Genomic DNA, 21081 nt, shown 5'->3' on the forward strand with positions numbered 1-21081 from the left:
GCTCTTCAGTTGCAAAGCAGAGGAACCAGATTGGTAAAAGCATGTGAAGAGAAAACAAATAGAATAGGAAATGATAGTACCTTAGGACATATTCTAAACCCAGGGTCCAAGGAAGTCCTACAAATAAATGTACAGGAAAAAAAGATTTGGGAGGCTGGGGCTGTATCTCACTGGTATAGTACTTGCCTCACATGCGTGAGGTACTGGATTCAATCCTCAGCACCACATAGAAAGGGACAGGTAAAGATATTTTGTCCTTCTACAACTAAAAAAATGAAAGAAGAAAAAAAGATTTTCAAGTGGTCCTTTTCTTTCAGATGTTATAAATAGGTTCCTGTAAGCATTCGGGACACCACAATATTAAAGAGAATCTTCTTTGTTGAAAATGAGTGAAAGCCTCAGATCTTACTAGTGAAGGGGAACACATGAACCACTAGAAAAATTACTTGATCTTATTGCATTATGACTTAGTAATAAGTATTCTTAGACTTTTAAGTGTTTACCTAACAGACTTTTATTCCTAGAAAGAGATTAAAAGAAACCTCTCTGAAATGCGGAATCTTGAGGAAACAATGGCAAAACTTCAACTGGTAAGTTAATGTCATATTGAATTGCCAGCATTTTCAGAAAGAAAAGTTTTGTGTTTTATTTTATATATATATATATATTTTTTTTTATTGAGATATAATTTAAATATCACAATATTCTTTTTCGGGGTTGAGGTATACCAGGAATTGAACTCAGAGGCACTCAAGCACTGAGCCACATCCTCAGCCCTATTTTGTATTTTATTTAGGGACAGGGTCTTACTGAGTTTCTTAGCGCCTCACTTTTTGCTGAGGCTGGCTTTGAACTCGAGATCCTCCTGTCTCAGCCTCCCAAGCCACTGGGATTACAGGCGTGCACCTGTGCACCTGGCTACAATATTAATTTTTTTTAAGTATACAATTCAGTGGTTAGAATAGTCACAAAGTTGTGCAACTATCACTACTATATAATCCTAGAACAGTTTTTTTAAAACTTTTTTTATAGTTGTATATGAACAGAATGCCTTTGTGTATTTTTATGTGGAGCTAAGGATCAAACCCAGAGACTAACACGTGCTAGGCAAGCGCTGCCACTGAGCTATAGCCCCAGCACCCATTAGTAGTCACTCTTCATTCCCTTCTCATCGCAACCGTTCTCATGTACTTTTAATTTGTATAGATTTGTCCATTCTGATTATTCGATATAAATGGAACCTTACAGTATATGGCTTCTTTCACTTAGCATAATGGTTTTTTTTTTTTTTTTTGGTGGTGGTGTGGTACTGTAGGTTGAACCCAGGGTCATTCCACTACTGAGCCACTTTTTAAAAATTTTATATTTATATCTTAAGCCCTTTTTATTTTCTTAATTTTGAGACAGGGTCTAAGTTGATGAGGCTGACCTTGAACTTGAAATCCTCCTGCTGAGTTGCTGAGATTACAAGTGTGTGTCACTGCACCTGTCAACATAATGTTTTCAAGGCTTATGCATGTTGTAGCATATGGTAGTACTTCCTTCCTTTTATAGCTGAATAATATTCTGTATAGATATACAATTTTATATTTTTAGAACTCTTTAATCTTTTATATAATATGTTTATAAGTAAAATTCCAGTTTGAAAACCTGTTAGGAATTTTGCATTCTTTGAAACGACTGTATGACCTATCAGTTCACTAATATTAAATCAGAAGTTGATAATTACTTGTTGTATTTGCTATTATTAAAAAGCACTCAAAATTGGTACAACCCGTCTTGAAAGCAGTATGGAAATTTCTGAAAAACTTGGAATGGAACCACCATTTGTCCCAGTTATCCCACTGCTTAGCCTATACCAAAGGACTTAAATCAGCATACTACAGTGATATAGCCACATCAATGTTTATAGCAGTTCAATTTATAATAGTTAAGCTATGGAGCCAATCTAGGTGCCTATCAACAGACAATGGATAAAGAAAATGTGGTACATATATACAATGGAATATTATTCAGCCATAAAGAAGAATGAAATGATGGCATTTGCAGGTAAATGGATGGAACTGGAGACTATTATGCTGAGTAAAATAAGCCAATCTCCATAAAACCCAAAGGCTGAATGTTCTCTATGCAGATGCTAACTCATAATAAACTGGTGGAGGAGGGGGAAGAATAGAGTTCACTGGATTAGACAAGGGGAATAAAAGGAAGGGAGAGGGATGGGACTAGGAAAGACAATAGAATGAATCAGACATAACTTTCCTATGTCATATATGAATACATGACCAGTATAACACCACATCATATATAGCAACAAAAATGGAAAGCTATACTCCATGTATGTATATCAAAATACATTCTACTGTAATGTATAACTAAAAAGAACAAATAAAAAAATTTAAAAAGAGAGCAGTTTGAAGAAAATGAGAATCAAAAACCTTAAAAAGGGAGAAATTAACCCCTCATCAAAAAAAAATTTTTTTTTAAACCACTCATTCCTCTTTTAATAGCTTTGGTATATGCAAATTATTTTCCTAGTCATACTGCTTCTTCTGATTGTCTTCTAAGGGAAAAGATAATAATCTTGATGGCAGAAACTTGATATAGCATACAGTCTGGAACCAGCAGAAAGAATGTCTTGCATACAGTGTGGGTGCTCATCCAAAAGACTGAGATTTTTTTTTAATAGCCTATTAAATTGGAAGACTTTCCTTTAAAATTAAAAACAAAGACTGATACTGATATACATGTTTTCTCATTATATAATGCTATATGTATATGCTGCACATAGTAGACACTCAAATACTTGTTGATTTTTGTATGGAAACTGAACGACATATATACCACAGTGACTTCCTTTTTTATTCAACTTAATAAATCTTTAATTCACCTGAATAATGAATAAACTTATGGGCTGGGGATGTGGCTCAAGCGGTAGCGCGCTCGCCTGGCATGCATGCGGCCCAGGTTCGATCCTCAGCACCACATACCAACAAAGATGTTGTGTCCGCCAAATACTAAAAATAAATAAATATTAAAAAATTTTAAAAAAATGAATAAACTGAATAAACTTAGTCTGGTAAATGTTGTCTACTCCTGAGTCTCATAAAATTTTTCCATTGTGTCAATAAATGTAAAGTAGGTGTTTCAGTGACATTTTTGTTATGAACTCCATAAGGGCAAGGAATTTTTGTTGTTTTTTCTTTTTTTGTATACTCACTATAAATATTGTATTTGATTAATAATGCTTGTCTCACAACTGTAACCCAAGTTTCAGTAGTGTTGGATGAGATAAAATGTTGCTGTTGTATTTTCTCTCCTTTCTTATATTTTCATTAGTGCTATGTTTTATGTATTTTAAGATAATAATGATGGTATTAATAGCTAACATTTATTAAGCATGGTGAATGTGCTGGATACTGCAAAATGCTTCAGATCCACAGATTGATCCTTAACAGTGAATCCTGGGTGTCCTGGTTTTACTATTCCGTTCTGCAGATGAGGCTGAGAGAATAACCAACATAGTTGTGAATTTATATGGTAGACTGAGAATAGTATGCCTTATACAGTCCTCTTTAAACATAAGTTTAAAAGTTTTTATTGCACAAAGACATGATTATTTAGGGCGGGAAAAAGGACAATATGCTAAACAAATTGGAAGAAAATAAAACCTAAGGATTCTACCATCCACAAAGGAGCATTATTATAATAATTGGGTTTTATAAGTACCATAAAAGTATGGTACTTATAGCTATAGTTGATAATTCAGTTGAAACTGTATTCAACTAATTAAAAGTATGTGTACACATATATATGTAAATTGCTGTTTTATAAATGTTCTTACAAATATATGTATTTTACCTGCTACCTTTTATAGACCTATTATAAATAGTATTATATATTATATACTATATATTTATACCATGTAAATATATAATACTGTATATTCATTTGTAAATATACTATAAATGTAAATATATAGTATTATATATAATATAGTATACATAGTAGTATTATATATAAATATAAAATGCTATTAGAAATAGTATTATATATAATACTATTATAAATAGTGTTGTTTATAGGTACATATAATACTATATAAATATACCTATTATAAATAGACCTATTAATTATAGTATTAAATTTGCAGGAATTAAGTTTATGCCATAAAGAAAAGGAGAGACTAAATGATGAACTCCTTCTGAAATCAGACCTAGAAACTGTTGTACATCAGCTTGAACAAGAAAAGCAAAGACTTAGCAAAAAAATGGAAGGTTTTGCAGCTATAGGTAAGATTTAAAATGTTAACTAAGAAGTGACAGTGGTTTGTTCTTCATATGTTATCTTTCATAGTATGTGATAGTTCATTCATTCACTTAATGAGTATTTCTTGAGTGATTACTATGAACTAGAAACCATGATAGCTACTATAGATAAAGTACAAATCTCAAGGACCTTAAGAATTCTTTTACATTTTGACTGGTTGGCACAAGGAATCTTCTTGAATACTTTGCAATGGAAGTATATTTTTTTTTGATATAGAGAGAGAACAGAATTAAGACTAAGAAGACCAGTCAGAAAAAGAAAATTATAGAATTTTTTTTTTGGAAATACAGTTGTATCAACTGTATTTCCAAAAAAAAAATGCACACTCACTGTTTCTGTTTGATCACCTACTACCCCTTAACTCCTCAGTTGGAGTTGGCCCGTCCCCATGTCACCAAAGAAACTACTATTGTTAAAGTCATTATTCTCCTCCATTATGATAAATGCAATGGGTGTTTTTCATTCATTAGCTTGTTTGACTTCTTAGAATTTAACACAATTGTCCTTCCTTTCTCACTCTCCTACTTTCTTCTTACCTCCTCCTGGTTATCTGTTTGGATGAATTTGTCAGTTCAGCCTCAGGTTTGCATTACACACTATAGCTTATATCTTTCTGCTATAAGAATAATTATTTGTGATTTTTATATTTGAATGCTTAGTGTTGTCATATAGTAAATGCTGAAAACATATCTGCTGAATGAATTGAAGAAGAGATGGGAGTGAATCAGAATACATCATGAAAATCATTCCATGCCCCAGAGTTGTAATTAAATTGAGTTGCACTGCACAAAATTTAAGCATTCAGTTATTTTTGATTTCTGTGTTAAAAGTTAATAATTGTGCTTTTCTGAAGGAAGATGAGTTTTTGTGATCTCTTTGTATATATTCGTGTACTATATTAAATTCAAGGTTAATATTTAATTTGTACATATTATGATTAATTATTTGCAGGTATATTTTCTTCCAGTACATTTTCAGTTCCCTAGAAGATACCATGTGGGAATTTATTGCTTCATTTTGTAGTACTAAATAGTGTCCATCTTGTGATAGACAAAAACTGTGGGGGACTTTGACTTTTTGGACTTTATTTAAACATTTGATATTTTGCCCCTCCAATATTTACCTTTGATATATCTGCTACTTGAAGATGATACATAAAACAACTCAGAATTTCTAGTAGCTTTCATACTAAAAGCTATTGATATTATTTATTTGGCTAATCCACATTTTATATACAACATCATTTTAAGATTTAACTACTTTAATTTGCAGAAAAAGAACTTACTTTGGAAGTTGAAAGGATGAGGCTAGAACATGGAATAAAACGTCGAGACAGGTCACCTTCTCGTTTAGATACATTTCTGAAAGGTATAGAAGAAGAACGAGATTATTATAAGAAAGAACTAGAAAGACTCCAACATATAATACAACGAAGATCTTGCTCTACAAATCATTGCGCACGTGAAAAACATTCAGTATTTAAAACACTAGAAAAGGTAATATCCTTTTTATAAGAGTAATCAATAAGGCAAGAGAGGATCAGTAGGAAACTTTTCTGCTTTATGATTGTGTTAACTTTATTCGTAGTTGCTTTTAAAAAGCCCCTAATTTTGATTTTTGTTTTTGTCTGTGACTTGTAGTGTAGGAACCCTGCGTTAATTAGGGACACTACCCAACTACAGCATTTGGCATTCTCATTTTCTGGAAATTAAGGAAAGGTTGTATAACTGAGTCATGGGAGAAGTACAGAGGCTTCTGGGTTTCTAGAAACTGGAGCTCAGGGACTCAGGCTGCTAGACATATTCTCTTTTTTTTCTAGATTTTACTTTCTGTATTAACTACATTTTCTCTGTGGTAGCAGAGTGGCTTTGTCCAGATGGCAGACAACATGGCTTCCTGTCATTTCCATCCTTGGTTGGACCAGTTAGGAAGATGTGTCACATTCTGCTACCAGACAACATCTTCACCACAAACCATACTGTGGGAAAAGCGGTAGATATTGAAAGCTGAACAGATTATTCTGCCCATCCTCTACAACCACATTTGCAAGTTGATAGACTAAAGATGTTTCTTTGTTTTTGTTTTTTAATTTTTTGTTGTTGTTAGTTGTTTATGGATAGCATGCCTTTATTTTATTTGTTTATTTTTATGTGGTGCTAAGGATTGAACCTAGTGCCTTATACATGCTAGGCAAGTATCCTGCCACTGAGCTTCAGCCTCAGCCCTAAAGATGTTACTTTGAAAGCCAGGTATGATGTTGCATACCTCTAATCTAAGCTACTCGGTGGGTTGAAGTAAGAGGTTCAAGGTCAGCTAGGCAACTTAGCAAGACTCTTATCTCCAAAAAAAAATATTTATTTTGTATATATTATTTCTTATTTTTCTTTTATGCTATTGGAAATCAAATCCTGGGTGTTACACATGCTAGGCAAACACTGTACCACTGAGCTACATTCCCAGCCATTTTTTTTTTTCAATATTGAGGGTTGAACCTGAAAAAGTAATATCCTTTTATAAGAGTAATCAATAAGGCAAAAGAGGATCAGTAGGAAACTTTTCTGCTTTATGATTGTGTTAACTTTCTTCGTAGTTGCTTTTAAATATCTACCACTAAGCTACATCCCTAGCTCTTTTCATGTTTTGTTTTTTGAGACAGAGTCACTGATTTGCCAAGGCTGTCCTCAAACTTAAAATCTTCCTACCTGGGCCTCCCAAGTAGTTGGAATTACAGGCATGTGCCACCATATTTGGCCTGTATATATTTTCTAATTACATCTCCCATTGTATGTATTATTTAATGTTGACCATGATTCATGAGAGGTTAAAATCATGAAACTATTTTAAGGCTTAAATTATTTTCAGTGTTTGTTGAGTATCATTTGAGTTCTTTAGATTTTTTTCTTTCTTCTTCTTTTTTTTCTTTTTTTCTTTTTAGCTTTGGATTTATATGTGTCCCGAAAGCATATATGACCCTAACATTATCTGCATAGTAGGTAAAACTAGGGGAATTTAGAGAGAAAGTCATTAAAATCAAAATATTTGATTTTAGAATTGGATGATTTTACCAATTCTGTCGTCTTTTCTCTATGGATCCTGTGTCCGTTGTCAAATGATTTTGTGTTTTCTGATTAGACTTTTTGCTTTTTAACCTCATTTCCTAATGACCGAATTTTGATTGACAGTTGTATAGTTTGATTTTCTTAGTGTGAACACTGTCTAATTTATTATCATCAGAATGAAGTGAAAGGGAACTATAGTGCAAGTTAATTTTTATCACTGAATTGTTTTTTATCTTTCATATATACTTAGAATGCAGGAGGGGGAGTTATTAAATTGCTCGTTTTTATTGTGTAGAAGACTCTTCCACAAAATGGTTGATTGGTTTAATTGATTAAGAATTTATTAAGTAGCATTGAGTAGAGATAAGTATCTCAAAGCTTTTAACCTAAGTATTTGATTTAGTTGCTTGGTATAAATTCACAATTGATAAGGTATTGGTGTAATTAGGAGATACCTTTTCTTCTGTTCAACTTAATATTTTTTTCTTGAAATTGTATATTACCTAGCATAGACTAAGAATTAATTTTCTAGAGTTCAGAAATTCAGGGTGTTCAGAGTATTTTTTTTAAAGTTCCAGTAATAAATTGTGGGTATGGTAGGGTTAAGTACATTATTGAAAAATAAGGCAATTGTGAATCCTGGGAACTGGGGAGTACATTGCCTACCTAAAATTCAGTTACATTTAGAAATATTTTGTATTTTTTTACTATCTTTACATTTATTTTTTAAATTTTTATTTTTTAAATTCTAATTTGTCATATATGACAGCAGAATTCATTGCAATTCATACTAATAGAGCACAATTTTTCATATCTCTGGTTATATACAAAGTGTATTCACACTATTCGTGTCTTCATACATGTACTTTGGATAAAAGATAGGAAAAGAAGGACTCAAATTAGCACTATTTGCTGACGATATGATTCTATACCTAGAAGACCCAAAAAGTTCCACCAGAAAACTTTTAGAACTAGTAAATGAATTCAGCAAAGTAGCAGGATATAAAATGAACAACCATAAATCAAAATCATTTCTGTATATCAGTGACAAATCCTCTGAAAGAGAAACGAGGAAAACTATCCCATTTACAATAATCTCAAAAAAAAAAAAAAAAAAAACTTGGGAATCAACTAAAGAGGTAAAAGACCTATACAATGAAAACTACAGAACCCTAAAGAAAGAAATTGAAGAAGACCTTAGAAGATGGAAAGTTCTACCTTTCTCTTAGATGGGTAGAATTAATATAATTAAAATGGCCATACTACCCAAAGCACTATACAGATTTAATGTAATTTCAATCAAAATCCCAATGGCATTTCTCATAGAAATAGAAAAGGCAGTCATGAAATTCATCTGGAAAAAATAAGAGACTCAGAATAGCTAAGGCAATCCTTTGCAAGAAGAGTGAAGCAAGTGGCATCATTTTTTTTTTTTTTTTTTTGGTTCCAATATTTGAACCCAGGGGCACTTAACCACATCCCCAGCCCTTTCTATATTTTATTCAGAGACAGGGTCTCATTAAGTTACTTAGGGCCTTGCTAAGTTGCTAAGGCTGACTTTGAACTCGCCATCCTCCTGCCTCAGCCTGCTGAGTTGCCGGAATTCCAGGTGTGTGCCACCATGCCCAGCTATTATTTTGTATTTCTTTCTAAAACTGTTTTTGCTACTAGCTGTGAGTTTTCAATTCCTACCTTTTTACAAACTGTTTTAATGTAGTTTCTTGGGATTCTAACAAACCAGAAAACAAATTGACATTTTTAGTGTCACTAATTTTATCAACAAAACCTTGTTAATTCTATTTTTGGGGGGTTTTTTGGGGTGTGTGTATGTATGTGTGTGTGTTGGGAAGACACCACCCATCCACCATGGTTCCTATTGGCAGTTTTGAAGATAGTTTGGCGGAAGTGCTTTGGAGTTGGAGGCATAGTGCAAGTTCCAACTCCACAAACTGGCATTATTCCATGCAAACCTGTTTTCTCATTTGAAGAATAGGGAAAGTAGCTACAACTTATTGTGAAAATTAAATGAGATAATTTGTATAAGGGTCCAACATAACACATAGTTCCCAATACATGGCTCATTTCTTTATTATTTGCTGGTTTGAAACAAATCAGATCTAGGTAGAAAGTTCAGTAGATACATACCAAGTGCCTGCTATGAGAATACAGAGATAAAGAAGACAGTTCCTGTCCTTGGAGCCTTCACATTGCATGTATGTGTCACATTTGTATGCTGGGAATAATAAAGTTGTGGAGGGGAATTAATGATTGTATATTAACCATAATATAAATGTAGATAATACTGAACACATTGGTGCTGTAATCCCAGCTACTCAGGAGGCTAAGGCAGGAGGATTGCAAGTTTGAGGCTAGCCTCAGAAACTTAGCCAGATTCTATCTCAAAACATAAAAAAAGGACGAAAGATCTAGCTCAGTATTAGGTACCATACTGAGCACCAAACTTTTAGTGAACAAGACCAAATACCTATTATGTCCTTCATAGCACTTAAATTTTAGTGGAACATACTTTAAAAACAAGATTTTTTTTTTTTTTCAGTTCCAGGAATTGAATAAAGGGCCTCATGCTTGCTGAGCATGTGCGGTACAACTGAACAACATCCCCATCCTCTAAATAACTTTTTAATCTCATTTATAATAAGGGTTAATGTAGAATGTATAGAAAAGATTCAGAACTCTAAGAGAACATAGAAAATCTAAATTTAAAACTAGAGAATCTGGAAGGATTCCTTGCAGAAAATGACTTTTAAGCCGAGACCTAAATAGTAATGGAAATAGACTGTTAAATCTTTATTCATTGAGCCTTCCTTTTCTAGAATCTGCATAGGCCAATTTTTTCTGTAAGGTTTTTAAATTTAGATAAGTTACAGTTTTCTTTTCCAGTTTTAAGCCTTGATCAAGTCCTGAAATCCTGATCTGATTTTGTCCTATTAAACATCTTGTGCTTTAAGGTGTCCAGGTAACTAATCTCATCTTTTATGCCTTGATTTTGCTTGTTAGCCAAGAGGATAATTTATTTCCACATGGAAGGTGAGGGATACCCCACAGCTATCTACCATTTACCAAGTCTACATTGATATTGTATGTGCAGTAGATACTGAATAATATAGGCCAGGACTCTTTCCACTGTACCAAATAATCAGATTATTCCTACTTGGGGCTTCTACATTTAATACTTCAACATTAAAATACTATAAATTGGGCCGGGATTGTGGCTCAATGGTAGAGTGCTTGCCTTGCATACGTGAGGCACTAGGTTCAATCCTCAGCACCACATAAAAATAAAGATATTGTGTCCATCTATACTAAAAAATTTTAAATAAGGTACTATAAATTTACCATTTTTATTTTTCACGATAACAGTTAAGATAGTGGATCTTTCTTTTTTCTTTTCTCCTTTTTTTTGTTGGTTACAATCAAACCCAGAGCCTCACCATGCTAGGCAAGCACTCTGCAAGTGAGCTGTATCCCCAGTCCAAGATAGTGAATATTTTGAATTGTATTGGAAAAGTAGCCTTATTCTTATTTTAGAAATGTTGGAAGTAGTTGCTTAATTTGGTTAGTATCCTTAATATACATTGCCTTGTAGAATATTTACATTTGTCTAGTTCCAGAGATAGACCTCAGTAGGTGTGAAACTAGAACAATTGGTGTTGATGTCTTGGGGAAATTGATCTTAATATTCAGTCAGAGAAAACATTGAGGAATACACTAGGCTGTTAAAATTACTTGTACTGGGTGAATAAGCACATATAATAATACCTCCCTTATCCCTTCCCTGGAGAGGAAAGGATCCTTTATAACTAATGGTAAGTCTGGAATAGGTTTCAAAGTTTGTAAGTATAGCAAATTTTTATATGCTGCTGATGCTTCTGGTCTAAGGTTATTCTGTAATTTTTTTTTAATGTAGTTGAGATTGAACACAGGGGCCTCATACAGAGTTATACTTTAAGTACCACTAATATGAACATCTCTAGTAGATATTTGTCAAAGCATCTAAATGATTGTCAAAACATCTGATGGAATCTGATCAACTAGAATCATTGACAATTGGGTCCTTTGCTGGAAACCTAAAGGCCAAGAAATTTGCCACGTACTGTCATTCCCTTCATCTACTCTCATTATAGATTAAAAAACAATTGTGTTCCTTAGTTACATTAAAGGAACTTATGTTCTTGTTGTCTGTTAGCTTCTTTCAGTCAGTCTCATCGCCAGCATCTTTATGACAACCATGTAATAATGATTATAACAAATAATAATTCCTGTATTTTAATTATGTTTCAGGGTGATTATAATTCAGATATTCATCTGATTGCAAGAGAAAGAGATGAACTTCAGCGTATGCTAGAAAGATTTGAAAAATATATGGAAGATATACAGTCCAATGTTAAATTATTGACAGCAGAAAGAGATAAACTAAGTGTCTTATATAATAAAGTAAGAAGTTTGCTATAATTAAACCAATAGATTATTTAGAACTGGCTAACTTTAATGCAATGTATATGTATTCAGATTTCTGTAACATATGGACTTCCTTCATGATTAGATTTATACTTCTATTATCAATTGTGTTCTCAAAGCAGAGATTTCCTTCTTTGTTTACATTCTTGCTCTTTTCTAGCCTATTTATGTGTATGGTCAATTAGAGATAGCCTCCTTCTAAAACTACCTGAGCAAGTCTTAGCCTGATTCTGAGCAAAATTTATCCCTGGGATTCATATGTGCCCCAGCATGCATCCCAGGGTTAAACTTGGGTAGCATCACTAATTGAAATATTGGCTATTAAAGACTTAACCTCAAGTGAAGAAACCGCTCAAGGGAAGAGAAAATTGGTATAACTTGGCCCCATTACAAAGTCTAATTTGTCAGAGGGCAAGGTGAGGCTGAACAAAGCCTGTAGTCTATCGTCAAAATTTTTCCAATACCAATACCTATGAAGTCTTGTTGCTACTTTTACAGGAAGAGAAGACATGTAAGTTAAAAGGTCCACTTAAAAGAGCTATTTCACTTTTTGATCTTTTTTTAGGATTTAGTAGTATAAATTGATCTATTATTTCCTTGCAGCTGGCATGGATTTTAGCTTTCTTGGTCAACTTAGTTAATTCCTATTTGTCTGCAATCTAGTTTCCAACATTTTGTGGCTGCAACCTATCAATCTTCTTGTTCTTTTGTTGTTTTTGATTTTATTTAATTTTGATCCTTTTGCTCTCATTTTGTTGGGATTTGGGAAGAGAGTAAAAGTACCATGTGTTCAGTATGCCTTTTTTTAAAACAGGGAACATATCCCAAGTGTTTTTTATTTATATCTTTTAATTCTTTAAGGCTCAGGAAGAATTATCTGCACTAAAACAGGAATCCACTCAAAGCACAGGGCCAAATAATCTCCTTAGTCTTATGGAAAAGGAAAAAGAACTTGCATTATCTGACTTAAGAAGAATTATGGAAGAAAAGGAAGCTTTAAAAGAAAAATTAAAAGTAAGTAGTAAAATTAAATTTTTTTGCAAGGTAACTTATTAAGAAAAATATTTTTGTTCATATATTCTGTGAAGTTACAATTTTGAATATATAATTAAAATATGGTTGACAAATTATAGTCATGCTGGCCAAATTCAGGCCACCTTATTTGTGTTTGTATGGCCTATAGCTAAAAAGTGTTTTTGCATTTTTAAAATTGTTGAAAAATGCCAGGTGTGGTGGTACACTCCTGTAATCCCAGCTACTTGAGAGGCTAAGGTAGAAGAATAGAAAATATGTGTCCAGCTGTGGCCAGTAAGCTGAAACCCTGTCAAAAAAAATCAAAGGCTGAAGATGTAGCTCAGTGGTAGAGTGCCCCTGGTTCAGTCCTAAGTACTGAAAAAATCAAATCAAAAGAATTTTGTTTATAATGTAGTACTGAAATTTATTTACATATTGTTTAAAGCTTTTTTGTGCCACAATGGCAGAGGTAAGAAACTGCAACAGAGACATTTGGCTATAAAGCCTAAAATATTTGGTATCTGGTTTTTTTATTATCAGAAATCAAAAGGAAATTTTTCATATGAAGATGGACATCTTTTTTTTAATAACAATTTTATGGAGTTTTTTAATACTATATAGTTCACCCATTTAAAATGTACAATTCAGTGGTTTTTATTTTATTGACAGATTTGCATGACCATTACCACAATAAATTTTAGAAATTTATCACCACCACAGTAAGAAACCTTCATACCCATTAACATCACATTCTATTTCTCCCAAGTTTCCTTAGTCATAGGCAACCACTAATTCATTATCTGTCTCTGTGCATTGCCTACTACGATGTTCCATATAAATTAAATAATGGCATATATGAATTTTTAAATATTTATTATTATTATATGTGTATATTTTTGCAGTGACCTTTGCACTCCACCACTTGGTCATTTCAACAGATACCAAAAAGATAAGTGCTTGTGCTAAAAGCTACCATATTGCATAGACACTAAATCCCCAATCCAAATAAGTAAGTTTTTAGGTCTGACTTCTCTCATGGGCATGATGTTTTCAAGGTTCATCAAGAATGATGCTGTTATGAACATTTGTATACAACTTTTTCTGTGGATGTATGTTTTCATTTGTCTTATGTATGTACCGGGCATATGGTAACTCTGCGTGATTTGCTAAGTTTGTCTTTAACCATTGAGAGGCCAGGCTGTTTTCCAAAGTTGACTATACCATTTTATATCCCACCAGTAATGATTAAGGATTCTAATTTCTCCACATTCTCACTAATACTTGTTGTCTTTTTTTAATTTTATATTCTTAATGGGAGTGAAGTATCCATTATGGATTTTATTTGCATTTCTTCTGTGGCTAATGATGTTGAGCATCTTTTCATGTGCTTATTTACCATTTTTTAATCTTTTTTTTTTTGCCTCATATCAGCTTCTAAGAGTTCTTTATAAATTTTTGATAACAGCTCCAATAGATTTGTGGTTTGCAAAACATACCCCCATTCTGTGGGTCATCCTTTTACTTTTTTTTTTAAGTTGCAGTTGGACAAAGTACCTTTATTTTATTTACTTTTCTGTGGTGCTGAGGATCAAACCCAGGGTCTCGCACATGCTAGGCGAGCACTCCACTGCTGAGCCACAACCTCAGCCCCCTTTTACTTTCTTAATATGGTATCTTTGAAGCACAAAAATTTTTAATTTTGATGAGGTTCAATTTATTATTTTATTACTTGTGCATTTGGTGTCATATCTAGAGGCAATATTTTGTATTTCCTATTATCTCCCCAAAATATATTTACTAATACCTGTAAAGCACATAATGGTGCTCAGCATATTGTAAGTTCTAAATGTTGTTATTATGGAATCCATAGTTTTCTAGCAATTAATATTATGAAATTAATACTTTGAAAATAGCAGTTAAAATCAGGAATAAAAACAAGCATTTTAAAGGTAGTCTTTATGTCACAAATTTTCAGTTAATTTTTTTACTCCAAAAATACAGTTTAAGAATGCTTCTAATTGGGATCTTTTGGAATACTGCCTTCCAGAAATTGTTCTCTTATTAAAAAAAAAAAGTGTTAAAATTACCAAATAAAAAACTTCTGTGCAATATGGCAGCTTTTAGCACAAGCTACTCACTCACTCTTTTCCATATCTGTTGATGCTCAAGGAATTTAAAAATATGATTTAAAAAATGTAGTACTGGAAACTGGAAAAAAGCAATATTCAAATTACCAGAATACTTCTGGGTTGTGGGAAACAGTATTTGGTGATTTTATGGTAGATCTTTTACTTAAAAACTGAACTAATAATCTCAATCCTTGAGCTTCCTCTAGTATCTTTGTGTTATTCTACTACTCACTCATTTGTCAAATCCAGGCAACTTTACTAAGCTCTCCCTGAAATCTCTTGTATTTCAGTTAATAACCAAGTCCTATCAGTGCTACCTCTTAAATAATGTTAAATATTTAGTAAGCCTTTCCCCATTTGGGAGATTATGTTCCAAATGCTTTTTATATGAACTATCTCAGTAAATCTTTTGTTTGATTGGCAAAATTATTTTATTTATTTTTGTTGATTTTTAAAAAAAAATCAATGACAGTAAAATGCATTACAATTCTTATTACACATATACAGCACAATTTTTCATATCTCTTTATATGAAATATAAAGTATGTTGACACCAATTGATATCTTCATACATGTACTTCGGATAATGATGTCTATCACATTCAACCATCTTTGCTAATCCCTAGCCCTCTCCCTTTCCCTCCCACCCTTCTGCCCTATTTAGAATTCATCTATTCCTCCCATGCTCTCCCTCCGTACCCCACTATGAATCAGCCTCCTTATATCAGAGAAAACATTTGGCATTTGTTTTTTGGGGATTGGCTAATTTCACTTAGCATTATCTTCTCCAGTGCCATCCATTTACCTGCAAATGCCATGATTTTATTCTCTTATTTCTGAATAAAATTCCATTATGTATGTATGCCACATTTTTTTTTTTAATCCATTCATCCACTGAAGGACATCTAGGTTGGCTCCACTGTTTAGCTATTGTGAATTGTGCTGCTATAAACATTGATGTGGCTGTGTCCCTATAATATTCTGTTTTTAAGTCTTTTGGTATAAACCGAGGAGAAAGATAGCTGGGTCAAATGGTGGTTCCATTCCAGATTTCCAAGGAATCTCCATACTGCTTTCCAGATTGGCTACACTAATTTGCAGTCCCACTAACAATGTATGAATGTACCTTTTTCCATATCTCTCACCATGCACAAAACTCAAAGTGGATCAAGGACCTAGGAAGTAAACCAGAAATTCTGCATCTAATAAAAGAAAAAGTAGGCCCTAATCTTCATCATGTGGGATTAGGCCCTAGCTTCCTTAATAAGACTTCTATAGCACAAGAATTAAAACCAAGAATCAATAAATGGGATGGAATCAAACTAAAAAGTTTCTTCTCAGCAAAAGAAATAATCTGTGAGGTGAATAGAGAGACTATATCTTAGGAGCAAATTTTTATCCCTCACACATCAGATAGAACACTAATCTCTAGGGTATACAAAGAACTCAAAAAGCTAAGCACCAAAAAACCAAATAACCCAATCAATAAATGGGCCAAGGACCTGAACAGACACTTCTCAGAAGAGGATATACAATCAATCCACATATATATGAAAAAATATTGATCATCTCTAGCAATTAGACAAATGCAAATCAAAACTACTCTAAGATTTCATCTCACTCTAATCAGAATGACAGCTATTATGACAACAGTAAATGTTGGCAAGACTGTGGGGGAAAATGTACACTCATACACTGCTGGTGGGACTGCAAATTGGGGCAGCCAATATGGAAAGCAGTATGGAGATTTCTTGGGACATTGGGAATGGAACCACCATTTGACCCAGCTATCCCTCTCCTTGATCTATATCCAAAAGACTTAAAAACAGCATACTACAGGGTCACATCCACATCAATGTTTATAGCAGCACAATTCACAATAGCTAAACTGTGGAACCAACCTAGATATCCTTCAGTAGATGAATAGATTAAAAATATATGGCATATATACACAATGGAATATTACTCAGCAATAAAAGAGAATAAAAGTATGGCATTTGTGGGTAAATGGATGGCGTCAGAGAAGATAATGCTAAGTGAAGTTAGCCGATCCCCCTGAAAGCAATGCCAAATGTTTTCTCTGATATAAGGAGGCTGATTCATAGGGGGGTAGGGAAGGGGAGCATATTTTCTTAATAATAAATTAAAAATATTTTCAGTATTTGGCCCTAGCTGCTTTTCTACATACTCACCTCTGCTGTTTGCCTCACTTTTCTTAACATTCCAACTTAATAGACTTTTTTTGCTTCTAACCTTCCATATGAAGGATTCCTTTACCCCTTCCAATTCCTTTGTCTAGCTAGTTCTTATTCATCATTATGTTCAGATTAAATGTCATTGTTCAGACAAAAAAGAACATAGACATTAGATTCTTTTTTGATATATGAGCATAAAGTTCTGGCCACATCAATGTTTACAGCAGCTCAATTCACAGTAACTAAGCTATGAAGCCAACCCAGGTGCCTTTTAATAGACAAATAGATAAAAGAAATATGATGAATATACACAATGGAATATCAGTCTTAAAAAAGAATAAAATTATGGCATTTACCGGTAAATGGATGAACTGGAGACTATCATGCTAAGCAAAATAAGCCAATCCCAAAAAAATCAAAGGCTGAATGTTCTCTCTGATATGCAGATGCTAACACACAATAAAGGGGGAATGAAGAACAGAAGCTCATTGGGTTAGACAAAGGGGGATGAAGGGGAGGGGGGCGGATGGGAATAGGAAACACAGAATGAATCGGACATAACTCTCCTATGTTCATATATGAATATACAGCCAGTGAAGCTCCACATCATGCACAACAAGAAAAGGATACTAATTAAAATAAATTATACTCCATGTATAAAGAACAAAAATAAATAAATTTTTGAAAACTAGCCCTGTGTTTATATTGTTGACCAGCCTACTCTTGAAACTCTGATCTTCTGTCTGGTGTTATATTCTATTTCCTGTCTTTCTGTTCTTGTATTTTTTTCCTTCATGCCCTGTTTTGCTTACATCTCTTATAGGGTATATTCTTAAGCTTGTTACATAACCTACTGGACTTTTCCCTTCATAGTTGTGCTAATATAGATTGACTTGTGTAAGTCTTTATGAATGAACCCATGCCAGTCTGTGTCTTCTGCTGCAATCATGTATGGAGGTAGATAATGTAAAAACATGAGAACCTATTATGCTTTTTTTCTTCCTATACTTTTTATTGATGCATTATAGTTGTACATATTAATGGGATTTGTTCTTACATATTCATACATGCACACAATGTAACAATATAATTTGGCCAATATCACTTCCAGCTGTCAGGCTTTTTTTTTTTTTTTAAACCAAAAGCATGGTTTTTGTAAATTAACTAATGATTTTGTTTCTAAAACATTTCTGTTTTATCAAAAGATAAATATAATAGCATGTAGACTTACATTACATACTTTGGTTGTTTTGCTTTATTGTCTGATATAAATGAACATTTTCTATAAAATTCTCTTTCAGAATATCCAGGAAATGAATGTTTTTGGCAAAACAGAATTAGAGAAAACTATTGAACATTTGACATGTGTTAATCATCAGGTAATTTATCAAACCAAGCAAATTGGGGTACATTATGTATTGTATTAATGCCTATGTCAATTATGTTTTTTTAAAGTATTTTTTTTAGTTATAGATGGATACAGTACCTTTATTTATTTTTATGTGGTGCTGAGAATCAAACCCAGTGCCTCACGTGTGCTAGGCAAGTACTCTACCACTGAGCCACAACCCCAGCCCTCAATTATGGTTTTAATACAATATGTTTTTAAAATTACAAAGGAATATGCTAGTAATGTTGTGTAGCAGGGAATAGGAATATGTACACTCAAGGCTGATTACTTGGGTTCAAATCCTCCTTTGTCTCCTATCACCCTTAGGCAAGTTACTTGACTTGTATGTCCCTCAATTTCTTTAAAATGTAGAAGTAGTGTTAGTACTTCTTAGGGTTTTTGTGAAAATTAAATGGATTAATAATACATTTGAAGACTTTAGAAGCATACTTGGGCTAGGTGTGGTGGTGCATGCCTACAATCTCAGCAACTCATTTGGTTGAGACAAGAGGATGGCAACTTTAAAGCCAGCCTCAGCAACTTAATGAGACTCTAAGCAACTTAATGAGACCCTCTCTCAAAATAAAAATGGCTGGGGATGTGGTCAGTGGTTAAGTGCCCCTGGTTTCAATCCCCAAAAGAAGCAGAGTGTAACATTTGTTAGTTGTTAGTTATGATTATTGTGGTTTTGGTCTTATAAAAATAATTATCTAATACAGTCATAGAGTAAAAAGTGAAATTCACCCTTGCTGTTCATTACAGTCATCTCTTAATATCCCCAGGGTATATCCATTCATATACCATAATCTGAAGATGCTAAAGTACCCTATATAAAATGGCATAATTCTTGCAAATAATCTATGCACATTCTATCATATACTTTAAATCATCTCTAGATAATTTATAATGCCTAATACAATGTAAATGCTATATGAGTAGCTGTTATACTCTCTTGCTTAGTGAATAATGAATAGAAAAGGCTGTATATATTTAGTACAGATCCAACCATCATTTTCAGTCTATGGTTCCCTGAGTCTGTGAATGTGGAACACATGGATACAGAAGACCAACTGTACTCTCTAGAGATAGGATTTTTAACAATTTGGTGTGTTCCCAACAATCTTCTGTTTCATTTCGATTAAGTTCTATTACTGTTTTCACTGTTTTTATTTATTTGCCTTCTAATTCTGTCATTTTCTCCTTATCATGGATTATATTTTCCTGGGTTTTTGTTTGTTTGTTTGTTTGTTTTTTGCATATCTTGTAATTTTAGATTGGATGCCACACATTATTGATTTTATTCTCTTGTTTGCTGAATAGTTTGTAGAATCGATACTCTTGTGGTTTGTTCTAGGATGCAGTTAAATCATAAGCAAAATAACTTGTTCTATTCATTCTTCATTTTAAGCTTCATTACATGGAACCAAAGTAGCATTTAGTCTTGAGCTAATTTTGTTTTCACTACTGAGATAAAACTCTTTTAAGTATGCTACGGGGCTAGGGGCTATAGCTCAATGGCAGAGCATTTGCCTAGCACACGTGAGGTACTGGGTTCGATCCTCAGTACCACATAAAAATAAATAAAATAAAGGCATTCTGTCTTCTACAACTACAAATTTTTAAAATAAATAAATATGCTATGTGTTGCTCTGTGAATTATAAGGTTTTCAAATGACTAATAAGAACAGGAACTATTCCTGGTCTTGTGTTGTCACTTCCTCCTCCTCCTCTTCTTTTTTTTTTTTTTTTTTGAAAGAGGAAAAAAAGATTTATTGCTTTGATAACAAAGGAGAACAACAAGGGACTTCTGTCCCAGAGGCTATGCTTCTCAAGTATTGTCACTTTTTTTAAAAAATATATTTTTAGTTGGACACAATACCTTTATTTTATTTATTTATTTTTATGTGGTGCTGAGAATTGAACCCAGTGTGTCACACTTGCTAGGCAAGTGCTTCATCGCTGAGCCACAATCCCCAGCCCAAGTATTGTCACTTCTTGATGGTTCTTCCCTAGTCTTGGCTAGTTTTCTATACTGAGCTCTACTTAGCTTAAGATTCAAGGGGCACCCTTTACAGATTTCTGGAGTTTTCACTCAGTGCAGTTCTTCAGTAACTGTCCTGCAGACTACAGCTGCTTTGACTTTTAAGTCCTGTCTTCTGAATTTAGAGGGGTCCACAGGGTTCTACCTGGCTACTGTTTTCTATGCTATGGCCTAGAAATTCTCCAGGCAATAAGCTGGAGTGATCATAAAAAACTCATCTTATTTGCTTTCTCTCTCTCTCTCTCTCTCTCTCAGCAGTTTCTGTCTATCATTGCTTTTTTCCCAGTATCTTGAAAACCATTGTTTCCTACATTTAGTCCAATTTTTATTTATTTCAAGCAGGAAAGTCTGATTCTTATCACTCCAGCATGACCAGAAGCAGGAATTAATAAACTAGAAAATATATCTGAAGAAAGTACTGGAAGTCCTTGGAAAGAGACTGAGA

The 21081-nt window shown here is 33.3% G+C and overlaps 1 protein-coding gene across 7 annotated transcripts in view; it reads left to right on the top strand.

The window, feature by feature from the left end:
• Window positions 1-21081, top strand: part of Cep135 (centrosomal protein 135) — a 68168-nt gene that overhangs the window by 18029 nt on the left and 29058 nt on the right. For 6 of the 7 annotated variants that reach the window (XM_078021314.1, XM_078021313.1, XM_078021318.1 and 3 more), the window contains 6 exons: window positions 525-590; window positions 4154-4292; window positions 5602-5825; window positions 11691-11843; window positions 12729-12881; window positions 18507-18584. In XM_078021314.1, the coding sequence (XP_077877440.1) occupies window positions 525-590; window positions 4154-4292; window positions 5602-5825; window positions 11691-11843; window positions 12729-12881; window positions 18507-18584 (813 nt within the window). The remainder of the gene's footprint in view (window positions 1-524; window positions 591-4153; window positions 4293-5601; window positions 5826-11690; window positions 11844-12728; window positions 12882-18506; window positions 18585-21081) is intronic. The other variant, XM_078021317.1, reaches the window with a different exon arrangement.

The sequence above is a fragment of the Ictidomys tridecemlineatus genome, chromosome 9, assembly GCF_052094955.1.
Source record: "Ictidomys tridecemlineatus isolate mIctTri1 chromosome 9, mIctTri1.hap1, whole genome shotgun sequence".
NCBI classification, from domain to species: domain Eukaryota; kingdom Metazoa; phylum Chordata; class Mammalia; order Rodentia; family Sciuridae; genus Ictidomys; species Ictidomys tridecemlineatus.